Source organism: Protopterus annectens, chromosome 7.part0, assembly GCF_019279795.1.
Source record: "Protopterus annectens isolate FY-2018-M chromosome 7.part0, PAN1.0, whole genome shotgun sequence".
Classification (NCBI taxonomy): Eukaryota; Metazoa; Chordata; order Ceratodontiformes; family Protopteridae; genus Protopterus; species Protopterus annectens.
In genome coordinates this window covers 254,085,911-254,107,941 of record NC_056739.1, presented here as the reverse complement: position 1 = coordinate 254,107,941, position 22,031 = coordinate 254,085,911, and the positions used below count along the sequence as shown (strand labels likewise).

The following is a 22,031-nucleotide window of genomic DNA, read 5'->3' as shown; positions in this document are numbered from 1 at the left end:
GATAAGAAGGGACACCAATATGATTTATGATTACCTGGATGCCATAGTGGGCCTACATGGATTCTTGAGCAGATTCATGGATTCATAGATAATCCTTGTCCTCTGGGTGACACAATTATTCTTGTCTTGTCAGTCAGTAGTCTCCCTCAGACTGCACCTATTTTCCCCTGCAAGGCTGCACTTGTCAATCCTAGAGTAAGTGTGTGGAAATCCAACCTGTTAGTTATTTCATAGTTCTACTGCTAACATGTAATGCTATATTATACAATATTTCATTATCAACCACCTTCAGCCTTTGCACTATTTCCATAGTTATCAGATAGGTTTACAGTACTTTTGCAGTGTTATTTTCTGTGTGTTATATACAAGCCGGTGTCTGTTTCTGACTAATGTTGAATACCATATATTCCTATGCAAGTTATGTACATGCATTGATAATGTAAGCTATTGTAAAGCTTTTTCTCTCATGTATATACATTTACCTATATTTTGTATTTCTTCTGATATGAAAATTTATTTTATGCATATGTTAAAACTGGTGTTAAATGTAGAGTTTTTTTCTCCCAGGGCCTATGCTGAAAAAGTATTTTATCCTAGTCAAACATTCCTGGTAAAAAAAGATAAACAGACAGGTAGGCAGGTAAATATATAAATAGTTTTATTTTAAATGGAAGATAGCCATAGACGTTTGTAGGGTCCTGGGTTATAAACCTTTGGGGAAGGGGGATTCATAAAGATTACCACAAAGTACCTGTCTTTCTATAATGTTTTATTTATCTGTTGGTGAAGATTTATGTCCATAGTTCCAGTATAAGTGGAGATACTGGACTTGTGGAGAAATAGGAGTCCTGGACTGTCAAGTAAAGGTAAAAATGATCTGGTACATAAGACAGACATCTCTCCTCAAAAATCTATAAGGCACTGAACAAAGTAATACAGCTTCTATACTCTGTAGTACAGGGAATGTTGTCCTATTATCTTTATTTGTTAGTAACCTTTGGGGACTTTCTAATTATTTGATATGTATAGTGGGATGCATCCCAAAGGACATGTACTTTATATTTAGCCTGATCAGTGCTGTGTATAAGGGAATTATTATCATTTCTTCCCTGACCACCAATGTTACATGACAGTCATAACAGTGACAACTGTCACTCCAAGTACCTAAGATCTTAACTGCATTTTTGTTTTGTAGAGGTGTGTCATCTTCACAGTATGAATGAAGTATACATTAAGCATTTAGTCTGAGCCCATTTTTAGTACATCAAAAATTTACTAGAAAGAGTTAATTCTGAAGGGATTTGGCTGTCATAAGATGATTTAACATGGTTCAGTTTGCTGTCATCTACAAACTTTGTTAGCTAGCTGAATTGACTGTCAGCTTGGAGAGCTGAGAAGTAAATACCAAAATGGAGAGACTTTCATTCTTTCTGATGAGGCATCTACAACTTTCACTGTCCAGGTTCTGTCATTCAGCCATATACTGCCTGTCTTACCACATATGAATTAACTTTTAAATCATTTAACTTTTGAGTGATGCATCAAGGGTAATAGTGGCATGACACCTTGGCAATGTCAGAATGTGCCACATGCACTGCATGTCCACCATCGACATTCTCTCTCACCCTTGCAAAGAAATTCACCAGTTCAAATAGACAGGATCTACCTTTCCAAAAGCCAAACATTTGGAACTCAAGTCTAATAAGATTTGTGATATCACAGTTTGTGATGCCAGTTATAATATGTTAAATGGTTTTACAGGTGAGTCTTTTAAGGCTGATAAATGTATAATTACCTGAGTTAGTTGTAAGACCACTGTTTGGAGGAACATCACCACAGTGGTGTGGTAATCATCAGGGACAAAACCGGTAGCTAATTCTAGGTTAAGCAGTTTGTGTCTGTAAGGGCATGGTGAACAATACAAAACTCTTCATTCATCTTCAACATATGCCTAGCATGCACTTCCCTGCCAAGTTCTCCATTCTCCATTTAATTATCAATAAATGAATTTGAATGGGTTACTAGATGAATAGGTGATCTCTTTTAGTTTGCCACTTCCCTATTATCTCATGAACACTGAGGACATGAGACACCTTACTAGGCAAGACACTTTAGACTTCCACATTTATTTTTTGATAACTACTTAGTAAAATGTCACTGGGGATTGTGTGGTAACTGGAGCAACAAAACTTTTCTTCCTGAAAGAGGAAGTCATTACTATTAGTCATAGCATGGCGAGTTCCAGAAAGTACTATCCAAGCATGAATAAAAGGTGTATCTTATATGCCACATTCTACTTCCTCTTGTCCAGGAATATATCCAAATGTCTGTAGCTAAATAGAGTCATTATAAGGTATAAATCAAAGCTGTAGTTTGCTTCTTAATTTGGTTAATAGTATGCATATTCCAAAGTGTTCACTTACCATCTTCTGATGCAAAAATTCCGTGGAACACATTTAATTAGTAATGCTTTATTCCAGGCATGCATTGCTCCTTCTCTTTTCTGCTCTTTTTTAAGTCGCCTACAGAATAATTTAATCATGTCTTGTACACTGTAAAGACAAATTGCTCCTAAATACTTATGACATTAAATTCCACTGTAATAATTTAAAACATGGATTGTTTAAGACTAATAGCTCATATCTACATATCTTATTAAGAAACCAAAAGCTGGATAGCTCTGTGTGTGTGTGTTTGTGTGTGTGTGTGTGTGTGTGTGTGTGTGTGTGTGTGTGTGTGTGTGTGTGTGTGTGTGTGTGTGTGTGTGTGCATGTGAAAATGCACGCTTGTATGTATGTACACCAGACCAACAATTCCAGCACTCAGTTTCAAACTTAATAGGGTTTATTAGAAGAATACTACAGCCACCCACCAATCAGATTGCGATTTCCCCTTTAACAAGGCTTTGTCATTGCTATTCCAGCAATGCACTTTATCACTTATATACCAAACTTTTTTGGTGCCTCTCAGTTATATGATCAACCTTAACTAATTTTTTTATATAAAAAAAAAAACTTAATTTGAAATTACAAATAATATTCATTCAATTATATAAATTTAATAAATATTCACTTTATATGCATACAGACCAAAGGCCATACACACATACACACACACACACACACACACACACACACACACACACACATATATATATATATATATATATATATATATTATTTATTTTAATTTACATTTGTTGACCAGGTTAGTCTGGCTGGGCACATACCCTTTTTCAGCAGAGACCTGGGGAGAAAAGCTCCAATAAAGTACAAAATATAGCATTCAAGTATAAAGATTATACAGCAAGGTGTAACAAATAAAGTAAGCAATAAAAAGATATAAACAAGCTATTTACAGTAATTACAGTACAATCACAGCAGTGATAAAACACAGCTAATTACAGTCTTAGCAATACAATCTGACTAATTAGAAGTTTTAAATGAAGGCTTATAACATATAGTAAAGAAGTCAGATTTGAAAAATGGGTGCCAGTAAGTTGAACGAGGTTTGGAAAGGTTATAAAGAAAGAGAGGTGGCTGGAAGTAAGAAACAGAGGGAAGAAGGGCTAGGAGAAGGGGGCTTGATAAGGGCAGGAATATAATATAGGAAAGTAAGATTTGAAAAGATACAGGAGGTTGATAGTAGAAAAAATGTTTTTGTGGAACTACAGGAGAGTGGGTAAGTAAAGTAGAATAGCATGATAGCTAGAAGAGGGGGTAAGGAGATAAAATGAGTATATTTTTATGGTGGCTAAGTACAGAGGCAGTACCAATGAATTTTGAGGTGTTCCTTTAATGCTGACTTGAATAATTTTGCGTTGGTTAGGGACCGTACCTCTTGGGGTAGTTTATTCCATGTCATAGATAGGTGATAGCTATACAATTTACATCCAGTTTTGGTTTTGGGTTTATAGATTTGGAGTAAGTTTTGGTTAGAGCTTCTGAGTTGTCTGGAGGGGGAGAAGTAGGAAATAAGTGGTGCGAGTGTTGGACAGTATGATGGCAAGTAGAGGATGGAATGAATAAAGTGGTGCGAGTGCTGGACAGCATGATGGCAAGTAAAGGATGGAATGAATAATGGAGAGTTGAGAGAGAAGAAGGTGAGGTCATTCTAACCAGTTCATTTGTTTAAGTGAGATGCAGTGATGGGATTTATTGTTTTGATTAGCTGGAAATCAAACTATCTTATTGTAGGCTGTGTCAAGATTAGTAAGGATCTCGGAGCCATACATAAGACTGGGTAGGAGGTATGATTGGGAGAGTATAATTTTGGCATCAGAGGAAAGGAATTTTTTTGCTCTGTAGAGCAAACCAAGTTTTTGATGGGACTTTTTGATACAGTTATTGTTATGTATGTCAAACTTCAGTTGGTCATCTATGGTGATTCCTAAGAGTTTGGTGCTGGATTCTACTTGTATGGAAGTGTTGTTAAGGGATAGAATGGAGAAAGTAGATTTGATATAGGACAGAGTTTTAGGGAGGAAGAGTAGCAGTTTTGTTTTTTTTTTTGGATTTAGAATGAGTTGATTGTCAGTAAGCCAAGTTTCTATTGAGTTAAAGGCAGTTTGCGTGGCAGAATGGAGCTCAGAGAGGGAGCTGGCTATAGTAGTAATGGTCGAGTCATCAGCATATTGAACTAGGGAAGTCGAGGGGGAAGAGGTGTGCAGATTGTTAGTAAAAATATTGAAAAGTAATGGTCCTAAAATGGAACCTTGAGGGACACCCATTTGGACTGGTAGAGGTGGTGAGAGTTCGGTCTGCCATTTAACTGATTGGGTTTGATTGAAGAGGTAGATAGAGAACCATGAAAAAGCTTCAGGGGAGAAGTTTAGTTCTTGTAGTTTATTCAAGGGGAGAGGATGAGAGACAGTATCAAATGCCTTGGACATATCCAGGAATAAGCAGGGAACTAGCTTGTGGTCTTCCCTTGCATGAGAGACTGTGTGGAGAAAGGATAGAAGTGTAGTGGTAGTGCTATGTCTAGGTCTGAAGCCATGTTGAGTAGGAGTTAAAAGGTTGTGCTTAGAAAGATATTGCATGACCTGTTTGTGAACACATTTTTCAAGGACTTTGGAAAGAGGGGACAGGATAGCAATGGGACGGAAGTTAGAGATATCAGAGGAGTTGCCGCCTTTGTGTATTGGAAGGGTATGAAACTGCTTCCATATGGATGGGACTTTTCCTTCAGAGATAGAGCGATTTATTAGAATGAATACTGGTAGGGCAAGGATCTCTGATGCAAGTTACAGAAAGTTAGGAGGAATTTTATCTGTGGATGGCGTGCAGGGTTTTAAGTTGGATAGTAAAGTCTTGATGAAGGAAGTTGGCACTGGTTTGAGAGAGAAGGCATAGGAGGGGGATGTGGTTGAAGGAGGATTTGTGACAGGAGGATTTAAAGTAGATGGTGTGTTAGACTTTGATAGCTTGGATATAGTGTCAATAAAGTAGGAGTTGAATAGGAAGGCCATTTCTAAAGGGGTGTTGTCTGGGCATGGGTTTGGGGGAAAAGGATTGCCTGGGTGGAGTATCTGGTTAATTTAGTGCCAAAATGTTTTTGAGTTGGATTTTAGTGCAGTAGGAGGGTTATAGTAAAAGTCTTTGTTGTCTTTGTTGATATGTTTCTCTGTTAAATTCCTTGCTTCTCTATATTTTTGTAGATCTTTAGGAAGTTTAGTTTGGGACCAGTTTTTCCAGAGTTTATTTCTATTTTTCATAAGGCTGAGAGTAGTTTTGGACAGTGAATGGTACGAATGGGAGCTACAGAGTCAAGTATGTTGAGAAAGATAGAGTTGAAGCAATGGGAGGTATTTTAGGATGTCCCAATCAACTGCAGAGAGGAGGGCATTAAGAGTGTCAGGGTAAAAGTTTGAGAGTTTGGGGCAAGTGATGTATCTGGGTGGCTTTGAAAGTTGGGGAGAGATCCTAGCCACTCTTACAAGAGAGTGGTCACTTAAGCAGTTTGGCAATGTTTGGGGGCTATGGTATTTCAAAGGTTGGTATACTAATATCCAGTCAATTAATGTATGAGTAGTGTGAGAGTTATTGGGTTGGGTGGGAGATAAGTTGAGAGAAGCCATACAAGTTAATGTTAGTTTTGAGTTGTCATTAGTGATAGCTGTATAGATATATATATATATATATTATATATATATATATATATATATATATATATATATATATATATATATTATATATATATATATATATATAAACTTTATTTATAAATAGAGAGAGAGAGGAAAGGTATAGCGGATGCAACCAAGCATCTCTTTAATACTGCACTTGGGCCAATAGCACATGCTACAGCATCTGTGGGTATGTTTTCTTGTTAAGGCCTCATCTGTATTGTATATATGGAAAATCAAAAATAACTCTCTGTGGCATTAATCCTAGACATGGGTGCCATTATAAGTCATCAGCAAAGGCACTGGCAATGCACAAAACATGGAAAAAGTAATTTTGCAACCCCCTCCTTTATCAGATCAGCATGAGAGAGATTCACTCTGTTAATACTGTGGATGCATTTGAGGCTTCATTGAAAGACTGCTTAACTAAAAAGACCAATGCATGTCATTTTGTTCAGAACTAGCTTATCATGTATTCTTCAGCTCCATACTTCACCAAAGCCTGAAAATGTGTTCTAATATTGAAAGTTATTGATTATAGGAATTAAGCATGTAATAGTTGCCTTACAAGGAAAATATTGCTAACAACACTTGAGGTTTTACTACTTCTTATTATCCAACTTTGCACTAGTGCCTTGTCATAAAAGTTGACTATTTAGCATTTCCTGGTTGTTTAAAACAAGTTATGTTTTGCACACTTAGTTGACTGCCTCGTATTTAGAGTTAAAATCAATTTAGAGACTGCATAGCATTTGACATGGATGGACCACTGACTGCTATAAATGACCAGGTGAATGAGGAAGGGAGAAAATTATTAGCCTTGGAGAGTAAAAACTCAATATGTGTTTTGTGGCTTGAATATGAGGTATGTGCGTCTGGAGGAGTAACTCATGCTCCTCAAATGGGCTTATGGATAGGAGAGATAACAAATAAAGTTTATGAGTGAGAGAGTTTGAATAGTTAAAAGTGGAAAACACTTGCACTAAAACAGAAACAAATGTGGGCCAGATTCCAAAAGATTACTCTGAGTGTAAGTGATTTAGTACAGTGTAAGGCTTGTCTATAAAGAAAGCTTCCACTGGGGGCTAGATTTCAAAAGACTTGTTCTCAGTGTTAGTGACTTACTCTGGTGTATATATCAGAGTAAATCACTTACTCCAAGAGCAAGTTTTTTAGAATGTGGCCTATGGCAAATACTTATTTATTGATAGGTCTTACACTGATTTAAGGCAGTTATATTGAGCAAGTCTTTCAGAATCAGGGCAAGCTTATACCAAACAAAGTCCCTTATACAGAGTATGTCTTTTGGAATGTGGCCCTGTATCACAATTGCCTCTTGAATTTAGTAACTTACACACAAACATACACACATATACACACACACACACTTCTCTGAGCTCCTACTTCAGAATTAGATAGTCTAGAATCTATTGAGGCAGCAAAGATAAATGGATTGAATAAGCATGTTGCCAGACTACTCTAGCTTATGACACTACTTTCTAAAGAAATATGCAATATTGGAAAGTTTCCATTCTGTTCTTAAATAGCCTATTTAGTAATATGACATAAAAATGAAACACTGTTTTCAAGCTGGCTTGTCTCACAAATGTCCAAGACACAATGCTTATTCAATGCAGATGCCATGCATGTGTGGAGTTTGTGTTCAGTCTTATTTAATGTACCACAAAATATTGCAGCTTAGACTGTGTGACAAACAGTACATGTTATTAAGGAAGAAAAAAATATGAAAATGTTGCCATCGTCGTTGAAAGTGCAGAATGCTTAACTACTGTAGTTATATTTTAGTGATGCTTGAAAACAACACTATGTTATTAGTAACATGAACTGTATTGTTAAAGCTGTGTATTTTTACCATGTAATTAAATTTGTAGGTAAGCCATTCCGCTGTACTCCCAATACTTAGTGACAAGAACCAGTTCCCATCATTCCTTCGTACTGTAATGAATGGCTATTCTCAGCCTCTTGGCCTTGTGGAATTAATTAAGTTGTTTGACTGGACCTGGATAGGAATTATTTATGCAGATAAAGATTTCAGTGTGCAAGCAAGTCAGCAACTTAAGGAAGCATTTATTGAGGCTCATGCCTGTGTGGCATTTAATGAGGTTCTTCCAACAGAACACAGTAGAAAGGCAGTTCTCTCCCTTGTAGAAAAAATTGTAAAATCATCAGCAACTGTAGTTATAATTTATGCTTATGGACCTCAAGTAGCTCTACTTCTGGAAGAAATAACTGCACAAAACGTAACAGGGAAAGTCTGGGTTGCTTCTTCAAGCTGGATTACAGATTCTGTTGTCTCCAAAAGGGAACTATGGAAAACACTGCATGGCACACTAGGATTTGCAATGTACAGTGGAGATATTCCAGGATTTAAGGAGTTCCTCTACAGCATTCATCCTTTGAAGTACCCCCATGATATTTATATGAAGCCATTTTGGGAGGCTGCTTTCAGCTGCAGATGGACAGACAGTGAAACTCTTAAGCAAGTGAAAAAAGTAGAAAGTGCTTCTGAGGTGCCATTCTGCAGTGGAGATGAGCACGTACAAATCTTGGACCAGACCATCTTCCCAGTCGACAATTTAAGATTTACCTACACAATGTTTAATGCAGTGTACTCCTTGGCGCATGCATTGCATAACTTGCAGACATGCAGACCTGGTGAAGGACCTTTCAGAAACAACACATGTGCAGACAGGAACTATTTTCAGCCATGGCAGGTACATTTCCTTACTTTTCTAAATGAATTAGTGGAACAACAAAGGAGGTATATTGCTCAATAGATAAAATTAAGCAGGTAGAAAGGTTGCTCTTTAGTGCAATGATGGCTTCTTCACATTTCTGACCTGTGACTTGAAAGCAGAATCTCAGATTATTAGTCATAAATAAGCTGGAACATTTCTGACCTGTGACTTGAAAGCAGAATCTCAGATTATTTGTCATAAATAAACTGGAACAGTTGGTGATGTCCTTAAAGATGCACATTACAGACATAGGAATTCCAGGACATTATATACTGACCCTCTTATTAGAATATATAACATTAGAGTACAAATACAAGGTAAATCTATGGCGTAAAGTGTAAACCCCACGACTAAAACCCTGATGGCTACAAATTAACTAGTAGTTTACAAAACAGCTTAGGAGAATGGGAGTGAGAGATAATCCCTGACTCACCAATCCTTTGAATGAGGAAATAGCTCAATCTTTTTCAGTACTGACATCCAGTTTTGGTTGGGTATTGTAGTGAATCTGCATAAAGGACTGTGTTAATCACTCACTAAGAGGTGCTTTCATTATCTATTACCAATAAAATTGCGTTGGAATTGAATCTTATACCAATGTAAACTAGATCATAATTAGGATGATACCTTTCTTCTGTTCTTGATCAATGTATTTGACAGGACTTTTGTCTCTTATTTGCTGATACTCCTACAAATTATAACTTTCCCAGCAATTCTATTTCTTAATTAAGATTTTCTGAATACAGTTGTCTTGGTAGTAATGGTTTTATTTCTTTTTTTATTAAAATTAAAATAAAATAGGCATGAGAAAGGAATGCCTCTTTCCTTCTCATATTTTAGCTCTTTATCCTTTCACTTAAACCATTTTTATCTAGAGCCAATGTTCACAACTCCTGATGCCTAGCTCTTCTGCAGTTCTTCTTCCATACCACATGAAAGGATGCGCAATTTAGGGTCAATGGATTATTAAGGTAGATAAGAACCTCTTGTTGTGAGTCGACAACACTATCCACTGCACCACTGTGCCACCCCATGAACATAGATTGATATATTGCACAAAAATTAGAGGTGTCAGGAGCTCTCCAATGTAAAGCAAGTGCTGTATCCATGTTAAGCCTAGTATTCAAATTACCATAATTAGAAAATGAAAGAGCTAAGGTTCAGGCTCACTTGCAAGGATTTACTAGAAACAAAATATAATAAACGTAAAAACAAAGTTGGTGAAATGCTGAGCGTTTCTAAATTAAAATGCTATAATTTTAATTAATAAACGTTCAGAAATTCTCCATCTGTAATTTAAGTTTATTAAATTACCATAATCCATTAGATGTTCTCTGCAAAAAGTGTTAAATAATTTTTAGTTGAAATACAGATATTTTCAACTATATAAGTTGTTAGGATATGTTTTGTTTTTATGACTATTTACTCATCCCTCTAGAAGACAACCACATTCCTTTCTTGCTCCTGAATCAATGCTTCACTAGCTTTATTCCAATGATTCATCAGTTTGCAGCCATGATTTTATTTATTCTGTCATTACTACTGCCACCACCACTCCAGAATCCACAGGATTACAATTCAGATTTCAGCTGTTGCAGCCTCCCTTCTGGACTGAGGTGTAAAAGTTTCCTGCATATATGCTCACTTCTTTAGAAGAAGAAAGATGAGAAGATAACAGTTACTTGCCTATCTGGAGCCATGATCCACCAAATTATGGAAGCACTGAAATTACTGCACCACAGGTACCAGTATGATTCCATCGTAGTCCACATAGGAGTAAACGACCTTAGATGTACCTCCCTAGACTATATGAAGAGAGACATTAAAGAGCTATGTGTGTGTCTCAGGCTAGTACGGGCCTAGCATTGCCCAGCATATTACCTTCACCCAGGATGATGCTGCAGTACCTACAAAAGCTAATTGATTTTAACAATTGGCTAGATTTCTGGTTTCATTCTTAGGGGATCCATTATTTGTCACCATGAGAAGACATGGTTAATAGACCATGTAGCTTTGTCATGGAAGGTCTGCACCTGTTCCCTCTAGGATTCCAAATACTGGCCACAACTTTATCCTCCCTATACAGACTTTTTAGATAATGCCAAATTAACAAACCTACCCAAATAGCAAAATCAACTCACGTGAACCTCAAGGTATTATTGCTCAATGCCTGGAGCCTAAACAAAAAGCTAAACTCCCTCCAAGCCCTCCTCAGCCTAGAGAAGATAGACATATGTGCAGGTTCCAAGACATGGTTACAATCTACAAAGAGTACCCTGGCAGTCCAAGTTTTCAGTGCCTTCCAGACTTTTAGACCTGTAGCTGCACAAAAATGGACTAAAGGTGAAGGTATCGTGATACACCTGAGCACCAAGCACATCTCTAGCTTGGTTAAACAGGATAACATGCTGGAGCTTCTCCATGTGCATAGATAAAAATCCAGTAGCATATCCTAGCCAGCAGTAGGTCACCCTCCATATCCCAGGTAACTCCTAGCACCTACTAAAACCTACTGGAGACATTCACCATCCAGACTAACACCTTAGTCATTAGGGCCTTCATTTATCCTTCTATAGACTGTGGATCCTACATGGCCTCAAGTCTGCAGGCACAGAGATTCCTGGATATTTTAAACACAAGCACCCTTAACCAGTTATCCAGTTAATTCATATGACCACTAGAGGTAAATCCAAAAAGTGGAAAAGACAAATGGACAGCTAAAAGTCCACTTTTTTATTGATGTAGTAAATCCACATTAAGTGCTTTTGTCTTGTTAAAAAGACTTCATCAGAATGTGCAAGCATAGCAATTGATGCAGTATAAGTAAGTTAACCTAGTCACCTGACTAATTATGTAACTAATTACATATATAAAACTAAGACTAGGTTTCTGCCATGATAAATATAAACACATTTATGAATCTTCCCTCAACAACAATGTACAAATAAATTTGACCAAAAGTTGGTATGTGCATTAATTTTAAAAAGCTGCAGATAAATTAAGACAAACCACTATGAAACATTACAGATGAAAAAACATATAAACCAAACCACATGCAAAATACTACCTCAATGAAAAGGAGCTTCTGTCATATACTAAACCAGTGCCCTGCCAAATGGTAAAGGGCCCAAATTGCTTTAATCCTCAAAACACTTCTTATGGACACCACATCATTTAGACCTGGAAAAACAGTAGTGAGACACCTGAGCTGCAATTTTAATTGCCCACTAGAGGTTACAACATACTGGACCTCATACTCACAAATATGAATAATGCTGCACCACCCCAATGTCACGTGCTTCCTGGTAAGGTCTGACCATAAAATCGTCTCCTTCAAAGTCAAAATCAACTCGGTAAGCCTGGTAACAGTGTATAAGAATTCCATGGCAAACTACCTTTTATTAAGAAATAGTATGTCAAAATGTAATGCCCCTTCAAACCCAGAGATCATAACAGCCTGTGCAGAATTCTCACAGAAACTCTGTACAATCATGTCAATCACTGCATAGAGGCTATTGCACCTATCAGAAAGAAACTGAAAACTAACTCCAAAAACAAACCATCCTGGAGGCATCCCAGATCAAACAAGCTATACAACAAAAGGAAAAAAAATCATTGCTAAAATCAAGAAATGTTACTCCAAAAAGATAACTCTCTCATTAAAATAAACAGGCAGCTATGAGGGATAATCAAGTCCAATAAAGCCAGTTTTGAGGACAAGATAGCATCCCAGGCAAAAGAAAATCCCAAGGCCTTCTTCAACTATGCTAGAAACCACAAAGATAGCATACAACAATGTGCTGAACTGGTGGTTAATGGTGCCACATTCACTTTGCCAGGTGATATAGTGAATCTGCTGGTTGTTAGATTCATTTCCAGCTTTACACCCCAGCCCACACTCACCCCAGCCACCTCCCAAGAAATACCTTTAAACATAACTCCAACTATATAGACCATGTCCTGACTGCACTCAGTAAGACCAAGAGTACAGCCTCAGTGGGCTCTGATATCAGGATGCCTCTTTTCTCCAAATATTTTGGGCTTCTAATACCATGATGGGAATAGACCCCATTCCTAAGTCAAAGTATGATTACAGTTCATGAAATTAGTATTGTTTCAGTCTTTAATGTCAGCCAGAAGTGCTTTTCACAGCACCCGCAATTTGCCCAGTAATGATTCCTTCTGCAATTCATATGGAATTGCATGTATTGGTAACACATATATATATATATATATATATATATATATATATATATATATATATATATATATATATATATATATATATATATATATATATATATATATATATAAATATATATATATAAATAAGATTGCAGATTCTTTTTTATGAGACCCGTTGCTCCTACTACTATTGGAAATGTCTGGGTATGTTTCTTCTACATTGCTGTCATTTCTGCTTGTAAATCCTGATATTTTATAACTTTGTCTCTCTGTACGTAAGACACTGTAGTCACTGGGTATAGCAATTTCAATGATCAATGCTACTTTTGTCTTCTTTTCATGGACTACAATATCTGGTTTTATCGCATCTATCTTTTGAACTGTTGGTAATGGGCCCGTGTGATGTAAACTTAAACACTGGAAACAGCCACATAGCATTGCAGAAAATGCTGTTCAGCTACTTCAATATTATAATGTTTGCACAATCCCAAGTGCAACAGTCTTGCCACATTATTATGCTTTTCAGTATACAGTCCTTCTGCCAATAGTACTTCACAACCAGCAACAAGATGTCCAACTGTTTCCAATTCTGTTTTACAAAATCTACATTTGTCTGTTTCTCCTACATGTTAAATGGACTTTGTAAACCAATGTGTACGTAGTTCACTATCTTGGGTTGCCAATATTAACCTTTCATCTTTTCGTTTAAATATGCCTCTGCTTAACCATTCCTGTGTTTGATCCTGATAAACATAAGGGTGTTCCAGGAGTTTTCTATAGTTGCAACTGTATTTATGCATTTTCCACATTTCTTGCCTTCTCATCTGATCCTTCACCTTATATTCTTTCTTTTGTTTTGTTTTTTGACACATTCAGTTGCTGCCTGAATTTTATATACTTCTGGTTTGATTTCCATTCCTGCTTGACACAGATATGCTTCTGCTAGATTAAGCAGGGAAGCCATCATAGATTTATTCTTTTCATGTTTCAAAGCTTTTACTATGTTTGGGTCTTGTGCGGTCAGCAGATATGTGTGAAGTCCCATGATTGCAGATCTCTACATGTAATCAATTTCAAGGAGGCCCATCCCTCATTTGGACTGGGGAATATATAATCTTGGTATGCATTGATTTTTATAAATCATTTGATGAGCATGAAGCATCGTTCTTGTTTCCTGTCTAATCTATCCAATACCTTTTGGGGCTAATCAATCACTCTTAAACTGTAAGTCAGGGACAGGAAGAGCAAATCGGTTTATAGCTTGAACTTTGTTCCTAGATGTCAGCGCTGTTTCCAAGATTAATTTAAGTCTTCTAAAATATTCCTTACTAAGTTTTATTCACATTTGTTCATGTTTTATTGCTGATGCTTTAACAGTTTCCAAATATTTATACACACCCACTTGCTCAAGTTCTTTTACATCAAGTTCTTGTCCCAAACTGATGTTTTTCTGGATTGCAACTTTCCTGCTTTAAAGGTTGCTTTTACAAATTTATCAAGACCAAATGACATTCTTTTATCATCTGAAAAAGTTTTGATTACTTACAGTCATGCTTGCAGTTCCTCATCTGATGAGCTATACAGTTTTAAATCATCTACAAAGAGAAGGTGAGAAGTCGTTACACTTTGTTGCTTTCTGGGATCCAGATTATAGCAATGACCTTATCTGTTAGCTGTCTTAATGGGTTAAGGGCAAGGCAAAAGAGCCGCGGCAACACAGTCATCCTGGAATATCCCCCTTTGTATATTTATCCCTGGAATAATAATTTGTCCTTTACCAACGCTTAACTGCAAAGTTGTTTGCCACTGTTTCATGGTTGCTGTGATGTAGTTTATCATTGTAGGGTGTATTTTAAACATTTTTAAGCACTCTTTTATCCATGTGGGGTACTGATAAATCTTTTTTTTGTTGCCTATCGGTGCCATACGTAGATTCTTCCCCTTTTACTATGACTATATTTAACAACAAATGATCTTTTGTTCTATTTGACTTTCTTTTATTATCATTTTGTTCTATTGCCATAATTGAGTTTTCTTCTAAATGACTATAAACTCTTGTCAGCATCAATTCCAGTGTATAGTTTATATGTCATCGGAAGGCAAGTTATTGCGCTATAATTTTTAGGGTAGCTTGCAGGTTCACTTTCAAGTAGGAACAATGTTTTTCCTGTTGTTAGCCAGGTTGGTGTCTCTTTGGGGTGCGCATATAAATACTTCTTACTCATGGCTAAATCTTCATGCATAGATGTTCATACTTTTAGCCAGAAGTTAGGTATGGCATCTGGACCTGGGGTTTTCCAATTAGAGGCTTTTCTTAACTTTGTTATCTCTCTGGCCGTTACTTCATTCCATTTCATATCCTGTACATTTGCACTTATTCTTTCTTTTACTTCTTCTATACATTTAGCACCTTTGTTAGGTTCCACAGGATCTTCATAAATATTTCTCCAAAATATATCTATTTCTTCTTTTTTTGGTGGTCTTTCAATTCCTTTTGGCTTCAGAATAGTCTGTAATATGACCTATCAGACCCTCTGGTGTTGTAGATAATACTAACACCAGAGGGTCTGATAGGCTTTGTGACACAAGAATAGAAAACTGCAAAGGTCATTCCCCTTCATAAGTGAGGACCTTTAACAGAGCCTGGAAACTACAGAGCCATGAATCTGATTAGTCTTATATGCAAAGCATTGGAAAGACTTATCATAGAGATGACCAGCAAAGACAGAGTAGACCTTCAAACACTAGATCCATCCCAGTTTGGCTTTGTCAAAGGAAGGTCACACCTACTGAATCTGTGTACTTCTTTGAGAAGGTCACTAAGGCATTGGATGAGGGTAAAACAATGCATACTACCTACTTTGACCTAAGTATATGATACAATATCCCACTTGGGCATTGTTAACAAACTTACAGAATTAGGCATAAAACCCTATATAACATGCTGGATAGCCATCTGGCAAACAGATGGGACCCAGGAAGTTAGAATTGGTAAGACCAGCTCTTCAAAGAAGCCAGACACCACTGTAGTTCCTCATGGCTCTGTACTGGGCCTGCTCATCTTTGACAGCTTCTTCTCAGACAACAAGGCAAATTGGGAGCAGTCATAGAATCCCCCCAAGACACTAACTAAGAAATGCATCATAGTACCTTTGGGAAAGTATATCATTCCAAGAAATTACATCATCCAAAAAAAAAACGACACCCCTAAGAGTTGACCCTCTGGACAAGAATATGGAAACACATGTATACAATAACCTGGCCTTCGGCCAACACATATCCAAGGTAATAAGGAAATCCAAACTCCTCATTCCATGTCAGGCAGAGCACCTCACTGGCCCTCTTCAAGAGAAATCTTGTGGATGGGAAATAGGAAATTCACCCCAGGGATCACTTCAATCGCACTGCTAGATAGGGGCACAGGGAACTAACATTTGGTAAGCCAGATGACTGGGAACACTATTGGTCTAGGCTTGCAATGGCTCCAGGGCCATTAGCCAAGTACTTACCTAAGAACTTATAAGTAAGGGAATGGCATCTAGGGCCAGAAAAGTCATTATGTTCTTCTATTCTGATGTTGCAGTATTCCTTACATGAGGGAGATTACCTGCCAAGCAACCTGATATCGGCCAGTATACAAAAGTCTTTAGTGTGTGGTGCATCGCACGTAGACTGCTTTCAGATGTAGGCTATAAAAGTGACATATGCATGCTCCATCTTCAGAACTTGTTTACCACGAGACAGAATGCACTTCTTGTAAGTACAGTATGACCACTGAAGAAACTTCAGCTCAGATAAGTGTCCCATTGGGGAATGCTTTTTTTACTTTTGATAGTGTCGTAGGTTTAATGTCATCAAGGAAAGGCAAATGTGAATGTGGATGCCAGATTCCACATAAGGACAGCCATTAACAGTGCCTTTTTGTCTTGGGCCTTCCCATGGCCACAAGGCCTGCCCTATTTGCCAGTTGTTCATCAAAAATGTTATATAGTAGACTTTATTTGCTCTCTATATATCTAGAAAACCAGCGACTAAAACTCCTTGTCAAAAGGATGGAGGGTCCCTCAACCTCAGAAACTGAGCTATTAGCAAAGCAAAAGGCCAAGAAATCCAGGCCAGAATTCTCAGCTGCACCTCCAGGGCCAGATGCTTCTTCCGAGATGAATGCCAGTTCAGAGAGTCACTCAGGGCTACCGTCTGAACGAGAGGCTGAACCCATAATGGAGGTCACCTTGGAACAGGACAGAAGCATGACCTCTGTGGTACTGCAGGCATCCATCATGTACATCCAAGGGGAACCCAACTCATTATTTCTGAAGGCTCCCAGGGGATTCCAACCATCCTTGTTTGAGAGGAGGTAGATTCAGACATTATTGAGTGTAGGCCTACATCCAGTCCACCGTCACTCTACAGAATGGATATGTCCAGTAAAAAGAAATAGAAAACCAAGCATGTTTCACCTACTTCCGATCCTCAGATGTATTGGCAAGCTTTGCCCCAAAGCATTTTCAATGCCTTCATGTTCGTCAGACCTCCCCAGGGGTTACTGTCCCTATGTCCCCCTGGCCTACTTCTTTACAAAAGAGGATTAGGGAAGATTCATCTTCTGAAGAGGCCTCCTCTTCTGATGAGGAATCTCTAGCTTACTCTACCCAGATCCACTCCCATCTAGACTATGCCTTCCCTAAGGAAGATTCTAATGGGACTGATTCTCCAGGAGAGGAGATTTCATTCAGTGACACTTTACCAGGATGCAGGAACATTTTAAGAAGGAAAGCTCTGAAATGACAGACATTCAAAAACGTTACTATGTCCTTCTGCAAGTGGACACTCCCAGTCCTTCTGCTATTCCTCCTATTGATCTGGCCTTCCTAGATGCTTTTGCATCCTCTAGCAAGACTCCTGACTCACAACCTAAAAATACAGACAGATTTTATGGAGTGCCTGCAGATTGTAAGTACTTATGCAGAGCTCCCTCAGCTGACCCATCAGTCATCACTATGCTCTTTGACAAACCCTCAGGACTTCTTCCTCTACCTCCCTTGTACCTTCTGACAAGGACAGCAGGCATTTGGAAAGACTAGGCATGAAAGTTTATACTTCCACCACCCTTGCATTTAGAGCAATCAACTACCAAACCCATATATGACAAAATACTATTTAAAACTCATCACAGCTGTCTAAAATAATTTCTAAACTACCTGAATCTGAAAATAAGACCCTAGCTACATCCCTGCTGGCTACTACCTCCCTGGTTACCAGACACTCAGTCAAATGTAGCCACAGCACCCGTAGAGGTTTCCACTAGGGCAGCTGCCTCTGGGTCTGTCCTTAGGAAATTTGCTTGGCTTTGACTACAACAATTGCCAGAAGATATCAAATCCAAATTGATGGATGCTCTCCTGGACAATGAAGCCCTGTTTGGCTCTGCAGCTGAGGAACTCTTCAAAACATTGCAGGAGAAGGTTAAGGAGATGAAAGATCTAAAATACATCCTAGTTTCTCCTGTCCCAAAATTCCAGAGAAACTATCCTTCCAAACCAGCTTTTGTTAGGAGGCAATCCAGACCAGCTCAACTGAAGACCAAGAGATCTGGAAAGAAGCACAGTCTTTTTGGACTCCACAAGAAACTCAACCCACTAAACAGTCCTTTCCTGACAAGCCAAGGTCTACCTGACTACCCGGACCCCATTGTCCCCTCCTCCCTTCACCTTCCCCTTTCAAGCCCTTCCTGGGAAAACATTACTTAAGAGTCTTGGGTACTTTCCATCCACAAGGGGTGCTTCATGGTCTGGGAGTCTCTCATGTAATTTGGACCCACTAACAGTAGATGTTCCCACAGTCCTGTCATACCTGTGTGAGTTGCTGGGTGCTGGACAAACTTAGACAGAGATGGCTGACGTGTACTTTCCCTGAAGAATGTCTGCCTCTCTCACTCCCCTTGGCTTCCTGGTCTGAGGCCCAACAAGTCCTGAAAGGCATACTCCATGTGAGAACCACAGGAGACCAGATCCACATCCCTGGTATCTTAACTTTGTTTTGGAATAACTGACCTTGGCCCCATTTGAGCCAGCAGCTTCTTCTTCCCTAAACTTCTACTCATGGAAAACTATCTTGCTTCTGGCAATCAGTTATGTCCGAAGTGTTTTGGAATTACAGGCCCTTATACCTCCCCTCCCTTCCTAATCTTCCATAAGGACAGGGCGTCTCTCTGCACCAACCCCTCCTTTATGCCTAAGGTGGTTAAGAAGATATCACTAAACCAAAAGATACACCTCCCCACCTCTTTCCCTTCTCCCCAAACCTCTGCAGAAAGAGTTCTGCACACATTGGGAATACACAGACAGCTTAAGTTTTATTTCTATCACTCAGGCATTCTCCCTGGGGCACTCAGTTCTGAAGATGGTGTGTGCGTATGTCACTTTTATAGCCTACATCCAAAAGCAGACTTTTGACATACCATGAACTCTAGCCACTAAAGACTTTTCTATATTGGCCAGCGTCTGGTCGTTTGGCAGGCAATCTCCCTCATGTAAAGAATACTGCGAAATAGAAAGACATAATAACTTTTCTGGACCTACATGCCTTGCCTTACTTATTAATTGCACAACATAGGACTTCCTTATTACCTTGGATATATGTTGGCCGAAGGCCAGGTTATTGTATATGTGTTCCCAGATTCCTGCCCAGTGGGTCAACTCTTATGGGTGTCTTTTTGGTGACATAGTTTCCAGGAATGGCATACTTTCCAAAAGGTACTACAATGCATTTCTTGGCATAGAGTTTTAATCTGTGGCTTTGGCACTAGTAATTTATCCATGTTAGACTCTCTTGTAAGATGTTAGTGTCTTGGGGGAATTCTGTGACTGCTCCCCATTTGCAGTCATCTTCAAACTTAGCCAAAGGGCTTTGGCATTGACCTCAATATCTGAGAAGAAGCTGCCAAAGATGAGCAGCCCCCTCCCAAAATTACAACTTACAAGTAACAGCATGACATCTAGGTCCAGAAACTTCATTTTAACACTATACTTGGGCCTCATCAGACCCATCATTGAATATAAATGCCCCCCTTTGGTATGCACTTGTCCAGACACATGCAGCAACTGGAATGGCTGCAAAGGTTCCTCACAAAAAGAATACAGGGCATAAACACAATGCCCTATGCAGATCACTTCAAAGCCCTCTCTCTACACTCTGTCTCCTACAATTGAGTCACAGATGATCTATGCCTTCCATATAAGGCATCCCTGGACCCTGCCCTGATGAACCTTTTGCACGTCTGCAAAACAAACAGCATCAGAATTGCTAGAGCTAAAGAACTAAATTTTGTTTGTAACATAAATTCTACATGTTGGAAAGATGGATACATATTGGAGAGAATTCCTTTCTCTGTAACAGGCTCCCCATCCATGTGAAACAAAGTCCCTCCCTAATTCTATTTAAGCATAACATGGACCATTGGATGGGAGCTAGAAAAGTCACCTCTGGTCTGGCATCCACATCTCTGATGGACAGAGGCAGTCAGTAAATTATGCCCTAACCAGCAATCACCCCCTTTATAAATGTCTAAAACATATAACTTGTGGGGCACATTTGGTTTGCATGGCTAGTTGTTAGCCTAGTATACACCTATGAACCTATGTTTTATGGTTTGCTGTTTTTAGTCTGATTCTTTCACTCCCATAGCCCATTGTTCTAAAACTTAGAGAACATTGGATCTACTAGGCGAGAGTCTGTACAAAGAGTGAATTTTTTTTTTATCCTCAAGTACAAAGAAATATATTTTAGAGGCTGCTAAGAAATAACAAGGCTTTCATAATTTTCTTCCTCATATGGCACAATTACTTGCTTTGGATATGACCTCAAAAAAAAGCATCTCATTTTCCTTTCAAAGGAGTTGGCTTTTAAAAAGTCATAGCTATAAACTGCTTATTCATTCATTTTCCAAAGCATATTTTATCCATTTAATGGTCAGTGTTTCTTGATTTTATCCATGATTTTTTTCCCTTTTGTTGTACAGCTTGTTTGATCTGGAATTCAGGGTGGCAGGGTGGTTTGTTTTTGGAGTTAGTTTTAAGCTTACTTCTTATAGACTCACCATGTATTGCTAGAAAATTCCAGTCCTGGACAGAACGACAGTTTGCCACATGACACAGACAGACATACACTCACACCCACACAGTATGTACATCTTAGTGAAATTTTGGAGAATGTTTTTTGGGATATGAGAGAAATCCAGAGCATCAGACAAAGACTCATATGGGCATAACATAGACAGTACATGCAGTCTGCATGCAGATGGAAACAGCTCAGAAATAAACTAAGAAACAGAGCTGTGAGTAAGCTGCACTGTTTGTTGTGCCACCTTTACTTACTGTTCAAGTAATCAAAAGAAAGTGTCTGAGCAATTCTAACTATTTTAGCATTCAGTCTAATTTATGTTAGTGCCAATAATTAAACAAGCTCTATATATTTTAAGTTAACTATACAATTATAAAGTCATGTGTCAAACACCATATGAGCACTGAAATTAAGGTCAATTGTGCCTAAAAGTAATGACATTCCTAAGGGATACTAATTGATCCAAATGTGTAACCTAATATATGTCAGAGATTCAGTAACTGAAGTATATTTTATTATGCATGTTTCACGACTTTCTTAATTTCACAGCTTTTGCATTACGTTAAAAAAGTTCATTTTGTAAATAAAGCTGGACATGAAATATATTTTGATGTAAATGGTGATGCCCCAGTGTTGTATGATATAATCAATTGGCAGCTGAGATCAGAAGAGTCCATGAAGAGTGTGAAACTTGGATCTTATAAAGTGAATGATGATGGGAGTCAGACCCTCATTATTAATAAAAGCACAATCATGTGGAGTGCAGGATATATACAGGTAATGGTCTTTATTTTTATAGATTTCAAAACAACAATATGTACTTTTTTCCTGTGAGCAAA

At 38.2% G+C, this 22,031-nt stretch overlaps 1 protein-coding gene across 1 annotated transcript in view; it reads left to right on the top strand.

Moving 5' to 3' along the window:
• The window catches only part of LOC122805945 (extracellular calcium-sensing receptor-like), a 134,241-nt gene that overhangs the window by 35,713 nt on the left and 76,497 nt on the right, over positions 1–22,031 (top strand). Inside the window, exons 3-4 of the mRNA XM_044076190.1 lie at positions 8,020–8,862; positions 21,742–21,969. Of these exons, the coding sequence (XP_043932125.1) occupies positions 8,020–8,862; positions 21,742–21,969 (1,071 nt within the window). The remainder of the gene's footprint in view (positions 1–8,019; positions 8,863–21,741; positions 21,970–22,031) is intronic.